The 18078-nt window shown below is 42.5% G+C and overlaps 1 protein-coding gene across 1 annotated transcript in view; it reads left to right on the plus strand.

Annotated features, from left to right (window-relative positions):
- LOC118084163 (ubiquitin carboxyl-terminal hydrolase 12) overlaps window positions 1–17489 on the plus strand; it is a 52492-nt gene extending 35003 nt beyond the window's left edge. The window contains exons 5-9 of the mRNA XM_035113523.3: window positions 1744–1820; window positions 4731–4814; window positions 6325–6522; window positions 9999–10077; window positions 15111–17489. Of these exons, the coding sequence (XP_034969414.1) occupies window positions 1744–1820; window positions 4731–4814; window positions 6325–6522; window positions 9999–10077; window positions 15111–15221 (549 nt within the window). The 3' untranslated portion in view covers window positions 15222–17489. The remainder of the gene's footprint in view (window positions 1–1743; window positions 1821–4730; window positions 4815–6324; window positions 6523–9998; window positions 10078–15110) is intronic.
- Window positions 17490–18078: the final 589 nt, after the last annotated feature.

Raw genomic sequence — 18078 nt, forward strand, 5'->3', positions numbered from 1 at the left:
TTATTAGCCATGATGGCTGTGCTGTGCCTTCACAGTTGGAGGTAGCAATGCTTCTGAATACCAGTTGCTGGAAAACATAGGAGGGGACTGTGCTCTTGTGCTTAGATCCCGCTTGCTGGTTTCTCACAAGAATCTTGTCTGGCCACTCTGAGAATAGGATGCTGGACTAGATGGGTTCCTGGCCTAATCCAGCAAGCTCCTCTTATGCTCTTATCTGCAGCAGTCTTCAACGTTTTCAGACCTGAAACCTTTAACTCTAACCAGCAATGTGAACCTTAGACCGGAACCCTTTTGCAGCTTCCCATTGTGATTCCTCTAGGAAGCCCACACCAGGACATGAGGGCAATAGCCTGCCTCCTGGTTGGTTGGTTTGAGCACCAGATTTAAAATACAATAGCTTCTAAACATGGAAGTTTTATTACAGCAGGGAAGGGGAACTAGTCAGGGCTGAAGGGAGCTGAAGTCCAGCAATTGATCCAACATGTTCCCCAGTATAAGTAGAGAGCCGTTCCAATAAGAGACAGCATGGGGCTCAGTATTCTTGGGGCTCAGATTCTTTAGCATCTTTTAATTATTCCTTGTCTGTATTTCTCACTGCAGACATACCAGTTTGACAGTCATTCCTTCTCTGCAGAAAAACCCTAGGAATTGTAGTGTGGGGACGGAGACGTGTCTTAACAGAATTCTTAGCACATACAGCAAACTACAATCCCTGGGATGTGCAGGGGGCAGGGGGAGTTATGTCACGTAATTTTGTTGTCTGTTTCTTCCTTGCCTTCCTTTCTTCCCTGGCTTTCTGTTTATCTCTTTAAAAAAATAAGGATGAAAAAATTAATAAAAAAACAAATGTTAGTGGAACTGGTATGCCGCTACTGAGGTCAGGTCATGACTAATTTGGGGGTTGCAACCCATTCATAGAAAGCCAGTGATCCATAGCTGCCTTCTTCAGCCTAATGCCCTCCAGATGTTTGAGATTACAACTTCTGTCAGCCCCAGTCAGTATCTGGAGGCTATTGGGTTGGGAAAAGCTGACAGCATATGAATCTGTTATAAGCTGTGGTATTGATTTATGAGTGCGAGAGGATGCCGGGTGTCAAATGATGCTTGACTGCATGAGATCAAAGAGCTGTGTCCATCATTTTGTGCAGTATTGCCAAGGATTCTTGGGCACTCCTGTTTAGTGCTCCCCTTCCTACCACTTTTCATTGCTTCTGTGGCCCCCCCTACTCATACTTCCATTTGAGTACAGGCAATCGTTCTGTGCGGGGGTTCTGCATGTGTTGGCGGAGCTTTCATAAGCCCGCTTGCCCCCACTCTGTCCATTACGTTTTTGTGGTGTTTGGGGGCTACCTCCAGGTTTGGCAGTGTGTGATGGGTTTGGAAGAAGTGTGCACGATTGCACATTATTCCGACATGCCTAAACCAGAAGTTGCCTGTATTAAAGATGTCTTCTTTCTTAAACTTAAAACATGACTACTAACCATGGTGGCCGTGCTGTGCCTCCACAGTCAGAAGCAGTTATGCTTTTGAATAGCAGTTGCTGGAAAATGCAAGAGGCGAGTGTGCTTTTGTGCTCACATCCTGTTTGTAGATTTCCCACAGACACTTGATTTGCCATTTTGAGAACTGGACTAGATGGACCAGTGGCCTGATTCAGTAGACTTTTCTTATGTTGTTAGCATTTCTAAACTTGCTTATTTTTATTCCATTTACCCTGCCTCTTTTTTTCTTTTACTTTTCAAGGTTAGCAGCAAAGATGAGGACTTTCTGGACCTTTCAGTTGATGTGGAACAAAATACATCGATAACACACTGTTTGAGGTAAGTTTTTTTTTAAAAAACCAAACACCTCAAGAGCTTCCCAGATAAACACTTGTGTAGTCCTGTCAATATATGACACTTTACAGTAGCCTTTTGCTAACCTCCTGATCATAGAATCCTAGTATTGTAGAGTTGGAAGAGACCCCAAGGGTCTAACCCAACCCCTTGCAGTGCAGCATTTACAGCTTAAAAATCCCTGACAGGTGGCAATCCAACCTCTGTTTACAAATGGCCAGTGATGTTTTGGCTATGGTTGTGCTGGCTGGAGTCATAGTCAAAAATGTTTGGAGGTCACCATGAATACTGCTTTACTGAGTGGTGTCATTAAAAAGTTGTATCTTTCCTCAAGGAACTTATCATCTAAATTTTGACAAATGGGTGGGGTGGGGAGAAAAGCCAGAGTCCACATAGCAAGCATGTTAGTGACTAGTGCAAGTCAATTATTATTATTATTATTATTATTATTATTTATTTATTTATTTATTTATTTATTATTATGATTGTTATGATTATTATTTATTATTATTATCATTATCATTATCATTTTATTTATTTTATTTCTATACTGCCTTATACCTGAAGGTCTCAGGGTGGTTCACATAAAATATCAAATACATAAAATCAAAACAAAACCAACAACTCAATTAAAAAACCTCCCAAAGAGCCAGCATTTTCAAAAAGGGTATAGAATGTAGATCACGTCAGACAAATCCCTGGTTGAAAAGGAACATTTTTGTCTGGCGCCTAAAGGTGTATAGTGAAGGCACCAGGTGAACTTCCCTGGGGAAGAGCATTCCACAGACAGGGAGCCACCCTCCTGACCTCTCGCAGAGGAGGCACATGAAGAAGGGCCTCAGAGGATGATCTCAGGGTCCGAGTAGGTTCATATGGGAAGAGGCAGTCCTGTATCAGCAGAGCATAGGGAGCCCAAGCAGAGTCTTCAGAGATTTCCTGCTCCCAGCTGAACAGCTTCCAGAGTCCCCAGATACAAAGCAAAGTGAAACAGTAAAGGTAAAGGGACCCCTGACCATTAGGTCCAGTCGTGACCGACTCTGGGGTTGCAGCACTCATCTTGCATTATCGGCCGAGGGAGCCGGCGTACAGATTCCGGGTCATGTGGCCACCATGACAAAGCCACTTCTGGCGAACCAGAGCAGCACACGGAAACGCCGTTTACCTTCCCGCTTGGAGCGGTACCTATTTATCTACTTGCACTTTGACGTGCTTTCGAACTGCTAGGTTGGCAGGAGCTAGGACCAAGCAACGGGAGCTCACCCCCTCACAGGGATTCGAACCACCGACCTTCTGATCGGGAAGCCCTAGGCTCTGTGGTTTCAACCCACAGCGCCACCTGCGTCCCAAGTGAAACAGTACTATCTTCTATATCAAGTTCTTCTGGGCTTTGAAGTAAAGATAACGTGTACAGATAAATCCGCTAGCACTACCACTATGTAAAACACACAGCCTCTTTTCTTGACTCTCACAGATTCAGAGTTGGACCCTGACAGCATCAGGACATCAGGACACACACAAGACATAATGAAAGCTAGAAATTGTTATACCCATCTCTACATGTACCAATGGGAGGGTGAATGACTCAGCACCCTTATCTCAGAGCATCCAGACTTAGGGGATGTGCTTCCTCCAGACATGAGCCCAAGCACTGTCATTTAATCCATTGGTCACATCACACCAATGAAGGGATGAAAACAAGCAAGTTCACTTATGCTAGAAACAGGAAGCCATAGAAACATAGAAAGTCACCTGGGGCTCCTTCGGTAGGAAGGGCAGGATATTGGTTCAATCAATCAGGTCATCACCTGCCTTCTACTGAGTTGAGTAACAGGGCTGGATATGAGTGCGATAGCACTCTGTGGTTTCCAGCAGCTGATATTACTGCCTCTGACTGTGGAGGCAGAGAGTAGCTGTTGTGACTAGTAGCCATTGATAGCATTACCCTCATCCAACTCATGATTGGCTTTCCAGAGGTCTTATTTCTCAGCCCTCCTTGGAGTTGCTGGGGGTTGAGTTACAAGTTCCCTATCCCTGCGCTGCAGAAATGTGAGGAATGAAGCTTTAAGAACATGTGACGGAATAAATCACGTGACAGAAGAAGCCTCAGCCCCATCCTGCCGGCTGTCCAGTTTGTGGGCCGGATGGGATGTGGGTTTTCTCCCGTGAACTTGAGTTTGCTAAAGTGTAAATCAAAAACAGATTTATTTATCTCATAAAATTTATACACTGCTTGATTGTAAAAACAATGTGGTTTGCAAAACAACAAAAAATTATGAAAAGGAATTAACAACAATAATTTAAAACTTTCAAAAAATTAAAATTACCAATAAATTAAAAACAAAACCTGTACCACCTTTCTAAATATCTAGGTAGGCTTGTCTAAATAAAAGTGTTTCTAGCAGGTGCCAAAAAGAGTATGGTGCAGGCGCCTGCCTGATATCAATAGGCAGGGAGTTCCAGAATGGAGGTGCTGCCACACTAAAAGATTTTAATGTATTTTTTAATCTTTGTTGGAAACCCAGCCAGATGGTGAAGTCTTGGTTGGTGGTGAAAAACCTGAATGTGCTAACTCAGTGGTTGCCAATAGGTGGTCTATGTAACCCACCTAGGGGGCCAGTGGCATATGCCCATCAGTTGTCCGGGACATCCTGTTTTGGGGGGCTGTGCTCTTGTGTGGGTCACATGACTTGCACAGGAGCGAGGTGCAGAAGACTCACATCCTGGTTTTGCACTGGGACTCACTGAGTTCCGTTCACATAACAAAACGTATGTCAGAGATACCAACATTTTCAAAAGTAGGGGATGCATGGCTTTGGCTTTTGAAAAATGGGATTCACAGTTCTTGGCTAATTGCCCTAACTGTCCTAACTCTTATTTAACTTCCCATTTTTACAGGGAATTCAGTAATACTGAGACTCTATGCAGTGAATATAAATACTACTGTGAGCAGTGTGGCAGCAAACAGGAAGCGCAAAAGAGGTAAGCCTAAAAGCTATTGGTTATTCTAATTGTATGTCACTTTTCCTCCAATCTGCTCAAGGCAGTAGGCATGGTTCTCCATCTCCTTTTGTCCTTAAAATAGCTTTGTGTGGTAGATTAGGATGAGAAAAAGTGATAGAAAAGCCCAATCGGAATCTGAACCTATGTCTTCCTTTGTCCAGCACTTTAATAATTAAACCACCCTGGTTCTCATTAAAAAATAAGGTATGTGGGTTACAGTTCTCTTTTGTTTGAATTAGGGACAATACATTATATAGAGAGCCAGGTGTGTCTTCTGCAATACTATAAGTACAGGAAAAACCCCAAACATGATTTGCATGTTTACTGCTTTGATGGTGGTGGTGGTAATTCTCAGTGCTACAAAGCAGCATTTATTTCAAACCTATTGTAGTTTGGAACAATTTGTACTCCATAGACTTTCTGACCCTGAAACCCCCCTTTTTTTCTTGCTTGTGGGGTGCCTCACTTTTGTGATGGATTTCTTGAAACTATGCCTGCTGAAATCTCAAATGCTGGTAGGATGACTAAATTAAGTTTCCAGTAGTCAGGCACTGGTTGAGGGTGCCCTGAAGAAGCTCTGTGCATGACTTTCAGAATCTGAATCAATTGTTCAAACCTATTTTATAAAAGGTGATGAATGATTAATGCAAAATAAGAGTCTGAACTCAGCAAGTTGCAGAATTCGGGAGGCACAAAACTTCGTATTCTTGATGCAGAGTGTTTGAAGGTTTGCATGTGGAGGCTGCGACCCTGCTAAGCTTCATCCTGTGTGACTTATGTAAAAGAAAGCTGTCATTTCTCAATACAAAGCAGAAACATATTTTGTGGTTTGAAGCAGAGCCAATCAAATATCTTCTGTTCAATATTTTCTCCTTTTGGAAAATGCCGACTGATAACCTGCAAAAACAAATTAAAGCCATCTGACTTGGATGGTTGGGTAAGAATAAGTGTTACCCCTTTTGCCTCCTCCTTTTCTCACAGATACAGGAGAAAATCAATTGTTCTTATTTCTTAGTCAATAGCAGCCAGAGCCAAAAGGCAGAGTTCATTCACTCTTCTGCTTTCCTTGTTGTGATGAGAGACGGATGCTTTTGGGCCATACAAGAAGCTGCTTTGAATCCAGGTGCTCCGTAATGCTCTTTCTCAGCCTTCACCAACCTTGTGGCCTCTACATATTTTGCACTACAAATTCCATCAACCTCAGCCAGCACAAGAGGGCTTGTAGGCTGAGGCTGATGAGAGTTGTAGTTCATAACATCTAAAGGGCAGCAGGTTGGCAAACAGCCGCACTGATTCTTCCCAATGTTGCACAAAAGAGGTTCTGAGTAATGTTTCAGATTTACTGATATTGAAAAAGCTATCCATTTATTTGAATAACTTACCATGTTCACTGTTTTAAACAAGCTTTCTTAGAATTCAGAGTGATTTCGTAACATGGATTCCACCCTCCACCATCTCATTCTCTTTTGGTCTTACTTTGTGGACCTAGGATGCGAGTAAAAAAGTTGCCCATGATTCTTGCTCTGCACTTGAAAAGATTTAAATACATGGACCAGCTGCATCGATATACCAAACTTTCCTACCGCGTAGTCTTTCCTTTGGAGCTTCGACTCTTCAACACTTCAGGAGATGCTACAAACCCAGATAGGATGTATGATCTTGTGGCTGTAGTTGTTCATTGCGGCAGGTAAACTATGAGGGATCACATGCATGCCATGTGATATAGCATTTGCTATGTATTTGGGGAAAATGTTTGTCTGTTCTCTGTCTGTTTGGAGACATTCTGCTTGTGGGCTTCCCATAAGCCATGAGTAGGCAAAGTAAGGCCCAGGGGCCGGATGCAGCCCACGGACGGTCCAGGAATCAACATGTTTTTACATGAGTAGAATGTGTCCTTTTATTTAAAATGCATCTCTGGGTTATTTGTGGGGCATAGGAATTTGTTCACCCCCCCAAAAAAAATATAGTCCGGCCCCCCACAAGGTCTGAGGTACAGGGACCGGCCCCCTGCTGGAAATGTTTGCTGACCCCTGCCATAAGCATTTGCTTGGCCACTGTAGGAACAGGTGCTGGACTGCATGAGTCTTTGGTCTGTTCAAGCTTTCTATTACTTCAGGGGTGGGGAGAATGTGGCCCTCCAGATGTTGCGGAACTACAGATTACAGATAATTTGCCTATGATAATTGGTTCCCTGATTATGCTGGCTGGGACTTGATGGGAGTTGTGATCCAGCAACATCTGGAGGAACACAGGAGTGCCTTGCATGTCCTCTATTACAAGCCTTCTCTCAAAGTACTTTAAAGGAAATCTTCCTACAGCTTTCACCTCTCTTCCCTTGTGCAAAGTAGTCACCCTCTTGTTCATTCTGCTTCTGCTCTTTGGTACCTGTCTTCACCAGCTGATGGCACTTCCCATAGGATGGTCCACCCTCAGAATTATGGAGTCTGGTGGATTCCTGAATGTTCTGGGGGATTTCCCAGCTGACATGTTGAGACTCTCATCACACTGTGGAATGGTGATATATGTGGAGCCATCAGCATGATCTCTCCTGAGTGTACTCACCATTGTTGTGGAGCACATAGGTTGTCTTTGTACTCTAGTGACCTGCATGTCTGAGGATGCAGACCAGCTGCTTGAAGAAGCGTGGTTATTGACTATCTTGGCCCCTTGACCATCTTGGCTTCTTAAAGTTGGCCATAGTAGATGGACTGGGTGGGTCCAGGGATTGGTCAGTGCTTCATTTGAGGAGGGAGAGGTACCACCCACTCTGAACTTTCTTAGAACCTCCTTAGAACCCCCCTCTGCCTGGAAGTGTTAAGCAACCATTACCCAGTGGGAAATATACCTTTTTGGGACAAGGTGGTTAAGAGGGTGGTGTTGGTCCAGCTTCAGGCATGCTTTGAGGAGACTGAATATCTGGATCCATTTCTGTCTTGCACTGAAACTGCCTCAGTTGCCCAGGTTGGTGACATTGTTGATGGCTTTGCTCGAAAAAGTGAGACTTGAGCACACTGTACTTCAGTAGTTTTGCTCATATCTTCAGGGCCATTTCCACAAAGTAACTACGGGAAGCTACTGTTTGACACTGTGGGAGCTTTCCTGCGATGTCCTGCAGGGTTCTTGCAGGGATATGCGGGTGACAACCATCTCTGTCTCTCCCGTCTGAGTTGGGAGAGGTGGCTGAGGTGCTGTACTGGTGTTTGGGGGTATTGGTGGGCTGGATGTGGACCAGGAAATAGAAACTGTATCCTGAAAAGACAGGGGTGTCATGTGTTCGAAGTTCTCAAGTCAAGGAAGTGGGAAGATGGTTTGCTCTGGAAAGGGTTGCACTCCCGTGGAAGGAGCAGGTTTGTAGCTTGGGTGTACTACTGGATTCAACATTGTCACTTGAGGCTCAGATGGCCTCAATGACTAGGAATGCCTACTTCCAGATGCAGCTGGTTTGCCAACTACAGTCTCTTCTAGACAGCGATGACTTCGCCACTGTACTCCATGCTCTGGTAACTTCCAGATTGGATTATTGCAATATGTCCTTAAAGACAACTCAGAAACTTCATCTGGTTCACAATGCTCCAGCCAGATTACTGGCTGGGGTTCCCTGTAGAACTCATATAGCCCCTGTTCTAACACAGCTGCATTGGCTGCCAGCTTGTTTCTAGGCCTAGTTCAATGGGATCACACTAGTGTTTGAAATACTAAATGACTTAGGCACCAAATGACCCTCTCCTTCCCTACACACTCCCTCCGGGCGTAAAATCAGCAGAATACCTGGTAGTTTGTCTTGGTAGTTCTACTGCCCACAGAAGTTTGGGGTGGTGGTTGTATCCCCGCAGAGGGCATCCCCTCTGGCAACCCCTAAGTTGTGGAATTCCCACAGAGATTTTTCTGGCACCTTCGCTATGCAGCTTTCAGGAACTGTTAAAGAGGCACCTCTTTGCTGTGGCTTGAGATGTATTTTTTCAGGATGCACCCTACTCCTGTGCTTGTAGCTTGTTTTAACTGTTTTTAATACTGATTTTTTAAATTCTTGTCACCCACCCTGGGCCCTGCTAGTGAAGGGCAAGTAATAAATGTAGTTGTGATACTAGTAATAATAATAAGTCTACATCTCAGAGGGTAGCTTACTAGGGAATGGCTGCTCAGGACTGCAGGTGACAGATGACTGATAACTATTTTATATGTTACAGCAGCTGAATGTGTTGTACCATCTCATTTGTACAATCAAGGAAGAGTTCTCAAGTTGTTTTTAAAAAGCAAAAACTATTGTTGGATTTTACCCCCTCCCTGCCCCCCTACAGTAATTTAAGACATTTGCTTGATGTGCTCACAGATTATACATGAATTAATGTTTTCCACTGATCATTTAGAAATGCTGAGTTATTTGTAGAAGCCAGGTGTAGGCTGCTCCCATCTTCTCTGGAAAGGAAATTGAAATAAAATCTATTATTGGAACAATGAAATTATTTAAAGCAGTTTGACCAAATGTTTTAAAAGGTTTATATTTTCATGAAGTCAGCGCCACCTGGTGAGAATTCATCAGCACCGAGTTAACAAGGATAGCCAATTAAAAATGGCAAAAGGGAGCATTACCTGCCCATAGGAGGTTACCTTATACATGGTCAGACCATTGGTCAATCTAGCTCAGTAGTGACTGCACTATCTGGCAGTGGTTCAGGAATTCCTGTCCCAGGTTGCTAAGAATTAGGCCTACATTGCTGTGCAGATCCTGTATTCGCACACACTTAAAAAAAACCTGTAGGTTTCATTGACAACCATTAATGTATGATATTAATATGCCACCTGTTTGACTGGGTTCCCCTAGCCACTCTGGGCGGCTTCCAACAAATTAAAACATCACAGTAAAACATAAAACATTAAAAACTTCCCTATACAGGGCTGCCTTCAGATGTCTTCTAGAAGTTGTATAGTTGTTTATTTCTTTGACATCTGATGGGAGGGCATTCTACAGGGCGGGTGCCACTGGTGAGAAGGCCCTCTGCCTAGTTCCCCCATAACCTCACTTCTCACAGGGAGGGAACCGTCAGAAGGCCCTCAGAGCTGGACCTCAGTGTCCAACAGAGGTGGAAATGTTCCTTCAGGTATACAGGTCTAAAGGTGTTCAGGGCTTTAATGGTCAGCACCAACTTTCTTGTTTTGTTCCAGTGGTCCAAACCGTGGACATTACATCACCATTGTGAAGAGTCATGGTTTTTGGTTGCTGTTTGACGATGATATTGTAGAGGTAGGTCTATATATTATGCCAAATTTTCACACTGGTAGTAACTCTCATGCTGTCTTGGATGTAAGCCATTTTCATGACACATCATTTAGGCGTTTAACTTTGACTGGTGAAAAGTGAACTGCTTTTACCAGTCCCATAGACACTTTTGGTGGGTGGTTATTTTGCTGTTGTTTTCTCATTCTTTGCCGCTGATGGTCACAGAAGAATAAGGGGTTCAAAGAGCAGGGGAAAGAGTCTTAAGAGATCTGCCAGCAGGTACTTTTGCATAGCAACAAGTGCAGAAGTCCTGGATGGGCTTCATAAGTAAGCAAAGAGCAGGGTGTGGAAGGGAAGGAGAAGGGAGGCAAAAATTAATAAAGTTCCATCTTTAAGGTTGGGATTCAGTGCAGGTCCTGGAACAACTGAAAGTCAACTGATACAGGTGTCGATGGTAACCATCTGCCCTGACTTGAAGGTGGTTGATATTGAAAAGTGATTAAATTATTACAGACTCTGTTGGTTGCCTTGTTAAAGGCAACAGCATAATTTCAAATGTCTCTTCTAACTATGGTGTGCAAATCCACTTCAAAGCATGTGTTCAATCTCTCATTTACAAAGGAATTGTTACTTGCATTTAAAATGGTTTACATAGATGCACAGGTAGTGCAAAATCCCAGTTAAATACCCAGAATAAAAGAGGATGATCACCCTGGAATGGGGGAAAGGGAGGGACTGTTTCGTTCTTGTCCAGTTCCTGATTTGCAAACCAGAGTACCCATGTTACATCTGCACTGGACAAAATTGATCCCATTTACTGTCCACTGTCCAGATCACGTTTTCTCTTCCTTGTTTGATTGGAGCAACATCTGTTGACATCTAGGCATAGCAATCAATGGGTCAGAGTGTTGTCACTATTCACTGCTTTCCACTGGAGAGACAAAGGAGGCTGTTTAGAAAAGGCATTCTGAGTCAACACTGAACTTGTATTTCTAAGTTTTAAGGCTATGAAGATGTAACTTTTCCAAAAATACAGTATTGATCCTGCAGTATTCTTGATATTAGGGCAAGGAACATAAGGGTGATGGTTGCCATGAGACTGATGTGTTTTCACTTCCAGAAGCCAATAGTTTCGCCAGCAGCGTCAAAGTGTTTATCAGATTGTGAAAAATAGCTGCGGAAACGGGAAGAAGTTGTTTTCATGCCCTGGCTATTTTTTCTTAAGAACTGTTGTTGAAAGGATTTGCAATGAAAATTGGAACCCATTTCCTTTTCAGTTCTTATTCTGAAAGGTTTTTTCATGTGTGGGAAAAGTTCTGTTTGTTTAAAGGAAAAGATATTGCAACCAAGCTGTGTGGTTAATTGAGTGGCTTATTGTGGGGTTAGGAAGGGAGCCCTCCTCAATTTAGCTACTGGTCATAGTTATGGAACCCTCAGGTTTCCCCTATCATTTCTATTACAGAATTACCAGTAGTAATCAGCTGGTTGGTTGATGGGTTGTGGAAAGGCCTCTGCTCCCAAGGACCACAGTGTATTCTAGATCTGATGCTTATAACCCCATAGAGACAGAGCTTGGCCTCCTTTCTTTTCTCTTATATGGGTCTGGCTCCATATCGTTCCAGGACCACATCTTCCACATTCCTTATCAAGCCATAAGTACAATGTGTACTCTTCTCTGTGCCATGGCACCTGCCCACCTGTCTTGGGTTCCCCATTGACATCTGTGGTATGGGTTGCTGCCAGTCTGGTCCCCTGGGGCCAGGTTGGTTTCTGGGTTTCCCACTGGGGTGAGTCATCAGATCACTCTGGAGGACAGCTGTTCTTGCTCCTTTTTCTTTTAGAAACAGAATTCAGTGTCTCCAGGTATTCTTTGCCTGTGTTATAGTTTCTGTTAGGGTATCGTTGGCAAGCCTTGGTGCTCTAGGGTCACCACCTGGATCCTGCTCCACATTGAAAGTGGCAAATGCCTGGATGGGAAGGAAGAATCCTCTCACCACTGCCTGTTTGAGTCCTCAGAATCCCAGTTTTTCTCCCCATATGTATGTGTCACCAAATCAGTAACTGCAACTGCTGTTTTATTAATGACTACATATCAATCTGGGATCTGAGTTGGTCTCTGCTGGATTGCATTGAAATAGCTTGCATCCAGCTCCCCCAGTACTACTACAGCTGAACTTCTGAACCACTTTTCTCAGGAATCCTTATCTTGGTATCAAACAGGTAGGGATGCAATGGATCTCTTGAACCATTAGCCTCTGCTAGTGCATTTAAAGTCCCAGCAGACCTACCATGACTTTTCCACAGCCTCACTGCCCATGTGAGCCAGGAGAAGACTGTTCATTTTGTCAGTGGCTCTATTTCCCTGGTTAGCGCCTGGATCTGAGTAGCTGTCATTGGTTTAATTCAAGTAATGACTTCTTGTTGCTGTATTATGAGCCCTGTGTTGGCTCATCTTTTCCTAGCTGCCTTTTCTGTTTTTCTTTGTGATGTTCTCAGAGTGCTTTCAATTTTTATTTAATCATCTTCTCCTTTTTCTCCCTAGTAACTTGCCTCCCAGCACCTGCTAATATCTCCTGACATGACTTGTCTGATTCCTCCTGAATTTGTTGGATGGCTTATATCATATCCTCTGCTACCCAGTTGATTCTGTTAAATCAGACATTGGTATCAGTTGCCTGCCTTCCATCATTACTCAGGACATTGAGAACCTGGTTATTCCTTCTGCTGTTTTTGTCTGGTCTTTGACTTGTTTTTGCTTTGACTCAACAAGAGGTTGGCAAGGATCTGAATACTCACAGGTCTGCTCCTGTGGTGTAGTCATTGCAAGTCCCAAATGCCCATATCCCTTTTCACCTTCATATATCAACATTTCAAAGAATCGTAGAAGTGCCATCTAGTACAACCCCTGCAATGCAGGAACCACAGCTATAGTATCCCTAACAGAATGGCCATCCAACATTTGTTTAAAAACCTCCATGGAACAAGAACCCACCACCTTCTGAGGGAGTCTGTTCAATTGAACAGCTCTTAATGTTAGAAAGTTCTTCATAAGGTTTAGTCAGAATCTCCTTCCATGTTAATTCTAATCTATTGGTTTGGGTCCTACCCTCTGGAGCAGCTCATTCAACCTTCCATATTACAACCCTTCAGATATTTGAAGACTGCTATCATACCCTCTCTCAATCTCCTCTCCTGCTGGCTAAACATACACAACTCCTCAAATGTTCCTCATAAGGCTTGGTTTCCAGACCTTTTGTTATCTTGGTTGCCTCCTCTGCACACCTTCCAACTTGTCAATATCCTTCTTAATCTGTGGTGCCCAGAACTGGATGCTGAGATCCGACTGTGCCTTCGGGGCCTAATACCCTGTTTCTCCGAAAATAAGACGTAGCCATAAAATAAGCCATAGCAGGATTTTTACGCATTCAAGGAATATAAACCATACCCCAAAAATAAGCCATAGTGATAGGCAGTTTAACCTTTTAGGTTTAACTGTACCATACTTAATAAAAAAATAAGACATCCCCTGAAAATAAGCCATAGTGTTTATTTTTGAGGAAAAATAAATAAAAGACTGTGTCTTATTTTTGGAGAAACACGGTATGTCTAATAAAGAATAGTGTTGGCTATGAGAAACAGTGCTCCCAAATTTATTTAACATATCTTTTAAGAATATAAAACCTCAATATTGGTGGTACTTATTAATACAACATAGATTTGGACAGAAATGGAAACCCCAGTTCGGCAGCCATGGGGCTTAATGAAAAGATGGGGCCACCATCACATCCATAGGTCTGCCTCTCGTGCTAGGGCAGAAGGCAGGGCAGGCAGACAAAATGCTGTGAACCTGAAGCTGGCATGATTTTTAGTCCCAGATTAGTCTTGATTGTATCATGTGCCGCTCTGGATCCTGTGGATATCAGGCTAACTCAGGCCCTTCACAGACCTTGTTTCGGGGTTTTCCACCCACCCATTTGCCCAATCCAAACCCCCACCCCAGTGCAAAAGGGGGGGCTGTTGGATTGTATCCATCAAACCCAAAATCTACTTCTGCACTGTAGATCAACACTAACAGTTTTCTTTATATTTTTGGGTTTTTCCCAATAATTGCCAGTTTCTGACGAACTGTGCCAGCTATGATAAATTAAATGCCTGCTTATTTTTTCCTATACATCCAAATGTTACCTTCCATTACCATATGGGCCTTATCAATGAAACAGATTAAGAACTGGTGATAAATCCTCCTGTGGCCAAGTCTCCTCCTCCAAACTCCCCTCTTCTACCACCACTGGCAGCTGCCTCACCAGTTGCACAGAACCCCACAAATCACTGGCCCTCCCCTTAAATTATCCTTCCCACCTGCCTCCTCTGCCCACACCCCCCCCCTCTGGCTCCTGCCCATCGCTGACATGGAGAAGTGAAAGGAATGCATTTCCTTTCTTTTTTCAAATACGTTAAAAAAATTTTTAATAACAAGCAGGTAACAGGAAAAAACAAATGAAAGTAAAATTAGGGTGTTTTTTTTTATAAAAAAAAAGATAAGCTGTCACAATGCCAGTAAGAAACTGCAGGATAGAATTAATGTGATTTACTGTTGATAATAGACCATCCTAAGAGAGAAGGGATGCATGGTCTCTAATTACAAAGAGTTCCATAGCCTAAAGCAAAAGTACCTTTTCTAAGATGAGTTTCTAAGTTTCTATAGAAAGTGAAAGTTTTTATATTTTAAAATGAGCCCTTAAAAAAAATTAAAGTCCTGCTTGATTAATCAGTGGTACATTTTTAGGCTAGGAAATACTTATTTTTGAACACTTTTTGTCCTTCTGTAGTATACTTAGGGGTAATGTGTGGCTAATGATCCAAATTAAATAGCTGTTTGCATAATCCCAGTAAATTTTCCAAGTCTTTTAATTCTGATGCAGTCTCTCTGTGACCATCACCACCACATCCCAGAAATAATTTGCTGAATTTAAGCCGGGGGGGGGGCACTAAGTGAGATTCAACAGGTAGTGGTGTTATTTCCCCCTCCTTAATCTTCTTGTTGTCTTAAATTGCAGAAAATTGATGTTCAAGCAATTGAAGAATTCTATGGATTAACATCGGACAGTTCCAAAAACTCAGAATCTGGATATATCCTCTTCTACCAATCAAGAGACAGTGCACTTTGAAGCATCTTACATGTGTTCAGAAAATGAATCAAGCCCCTGCCCAGATAGGACATTGTTGTGATAGTAAAATCAGTTCCTCATCATTGCCATAGGACCACAGGACGTCACCAGGACATAAACTGGGCTATTTTCTCAAGGATGACAACTGTCATTAGCAAGAAGGCATCTTGCTTTGGATTTCTTTCTGGGCTATTTTATACTTGTTATCTTCCCAAATCTGTGTTACCTCTACTTGAAATATGCCTGCTTGAACATTCAAGAACCAAGGAAATAATTTCTTGTTTTTCAGTAGCATTATACAATTAGTTCATCATTCAGGATTGATGGTCTGAGACTGTCCCTTGGTTTCTATTTCTCCTGTTTTTTTCTGTATTCTAGCAGAATGATTTCAGTCTTCAGTGTCAGCTCAAGACCTGTTTTAGGGTGTGAGCTGCAGAAAGTTGCTGACTGCTGTTGGTGGCGCAAAACATCAGGATTGCTTCCAGATTAAGTTGTATTGGAAATATCACGCCTTTAATTCTGTGTGTGGCAAAAGGAGAAAAAAGTTGTTCCTACAGTGTTGTGAATTTCCTCAAAGGGTAGCATCTTGATTTCAAAGAATGCTATTCTGATTCTACATTTATCCCCACTTTGTCTTTCCCTCAAATCTTATGGAAATGTTATTTTTATGTGCTTTATAATGTATTCTCTACTCAAAGCCACAATATTGCAGAATCTAACGGAGCAAAGAAGTAGGGGAAGTCTTTGAGGTCCTGTAAGCTGAATTTATTGTATTTCTTGGAGCTCTTATATAAGCCAAAAGTGCCCTCTACTGAAAATAGATATATTTGGTGTTTGTTTCACAGTATAACAAACTCTACACACACAAACAAAAAGGCAGTTTTTGGAATGAATCTACATTCTATAAATGCCTATTAAGAGGCAACACTAATTCTGAGGGTTAATGAACAAATCATCCTTATTTTGGAAACAGTGGGGGTTTAAGAAGAAACAACTGAGGTCAACATGTACCGATGCCTTGAGAAGTATCCATTTCAAGCTGTGGACCAGTTCTTTATTGGCTGCTGCTTCAAGAGAAAAACAAGACTGTCTCTTGAAGACTGAATTTCACTTAGTGTCTGCTTACCAGATCTGCTGCCCCTGTGGGTCCTGCCACCTGAAGTGGTCACCACCATGCCTCATGGGTGGGCTGGTCCAGGATCCAGTGACCAGTTGTGGCTATGGGGAGTTTTCGTTGTGCCTAAATTGACATTCCCACCTGAAATGGCTTCCCAGGGTGTTCAAGTGGAGGGAGACACTTTGAGCAGGCCTCTAAAAACATCGGGATTGCCTCCACTGTAGCAATGGGAAACGTGTGCAGGAGTTCCTTGTAGGTGTTAGAGCACATATGGAACTCTGTACCGAGACACATGAGTGGAAATGGAGATTCAGCCCTCCATTTCGTTGTAACATTAAAGCCGCCTCTGCTTGTCCCAAAGCAGCCCTCTGTATCATGCACACTGTCAAGGAGGAGGAAATCTACTTAATTGCAATTCCATAACTTGTGCTCTGGTTCTCCCCCACCCCACCCCACCCCCCAAACCCCCAAAACATTATGTGCAAACATCACATCACATTCTCTTAACGTCTTCTTATGCAATTGTCTCCCTGGCAGAATTCTGCTAGCAACAAATTCCGCAATTAAAAACGGACGAACTGTCAGGTTTCAGAATTTACACTTCAACCACTTCAGGGAGAAAATTGATGTTGCCTAATATATTAATGCCAAAATATGCAAAAGTAATCTTTTCTTCAGAGGTTGTCAACGCTAATAAAATAAGTCTTTTGACAACTGGCTCTTGATAATGCATTACATGTGAATGTTCTCTTGGCTAGAAATCCACCCGTAAAGACCCAAATGGGGCCGTTAAGCAAAGCCTTTCATCTTGTAGGTCTTCGGAGGAAGGTCACAGGTGTGAAGGCATGCACTAAACAGCAAATATGGCAGAGTAATGTAGGAGAACATATGGCAGATCATAGGACCACCCCACTTCTATTTTGTATAATTGGTGATAATGCTTTTACAAATAAAATGCCTTGTAAGAATTAGAAAATATTAATATATATATATATACACACACACACACACACACACACACACACACACACACACACACACACACATACTATAGATTAAAAGTGCACTTTTGCTACAGTTTTTATTGTGAAGAGAGTGGTTTGGTGCTGCTTCTGTATAATTAAATGACCGCCGAAATGTTTCCGATAAAAGATTGAATATGGTGAAATGCCTCAAATGTATGTGGGTTGTTGCTGTTTTTAAATTGAATTTAAATGCTAGACTGGGGGATATGTTTATTCCATTTCTATCCTCCCATCCTCCGAAAGGTGGCATGTGTGGTCTCCCTACACCTGTTATACCTTTACAACAAGAACCCTGGGCTGAGATAAAGTGACTCGTGCCAGTTATACATACATACATACATACATACATACATACATACATACATACAAACAAACAAACATGTATATATATTTATTTCGTTTACCATATATTTACGTTTACCATTTATTTCTCCAAAACTTCATGCTGAATGTTGAATAGCCTCGGTGAGCAACTGTCCTTGTGACAACAATCTCATCTCTGTGTGTGTCTGTAATAAGAGTTTTATGTTCACAACCCGTTTCTTTGCACATAACTTCTATTAAGAGCATGGGTTTTGATTAAATTACCGGTAACAATCTCCACACTTTTTTTTCTAGACTAGAAAGCAGGACTTCACCCACATGTTTGGAAACTAGTGCTTCTCTGGGGAAAAAGCAACTTTTTGGACACTATGCATTTAAAAACCACATTTGG

The sequence above is a fragment of the Zootoca vivipara genome, chromosome Z2 (assembly GCF_965207765.1).
Source record: "Zootoca vivipara chromosome Z2, rZooViv2.hap1.1, whole genome shotgun sequence".
Lineage (NCBI taxonomy): Eukaryota > Metazoa > Chordata > Lepidosauria > Squamata > Lacertidae > Zootoca > Zootoca vivipara.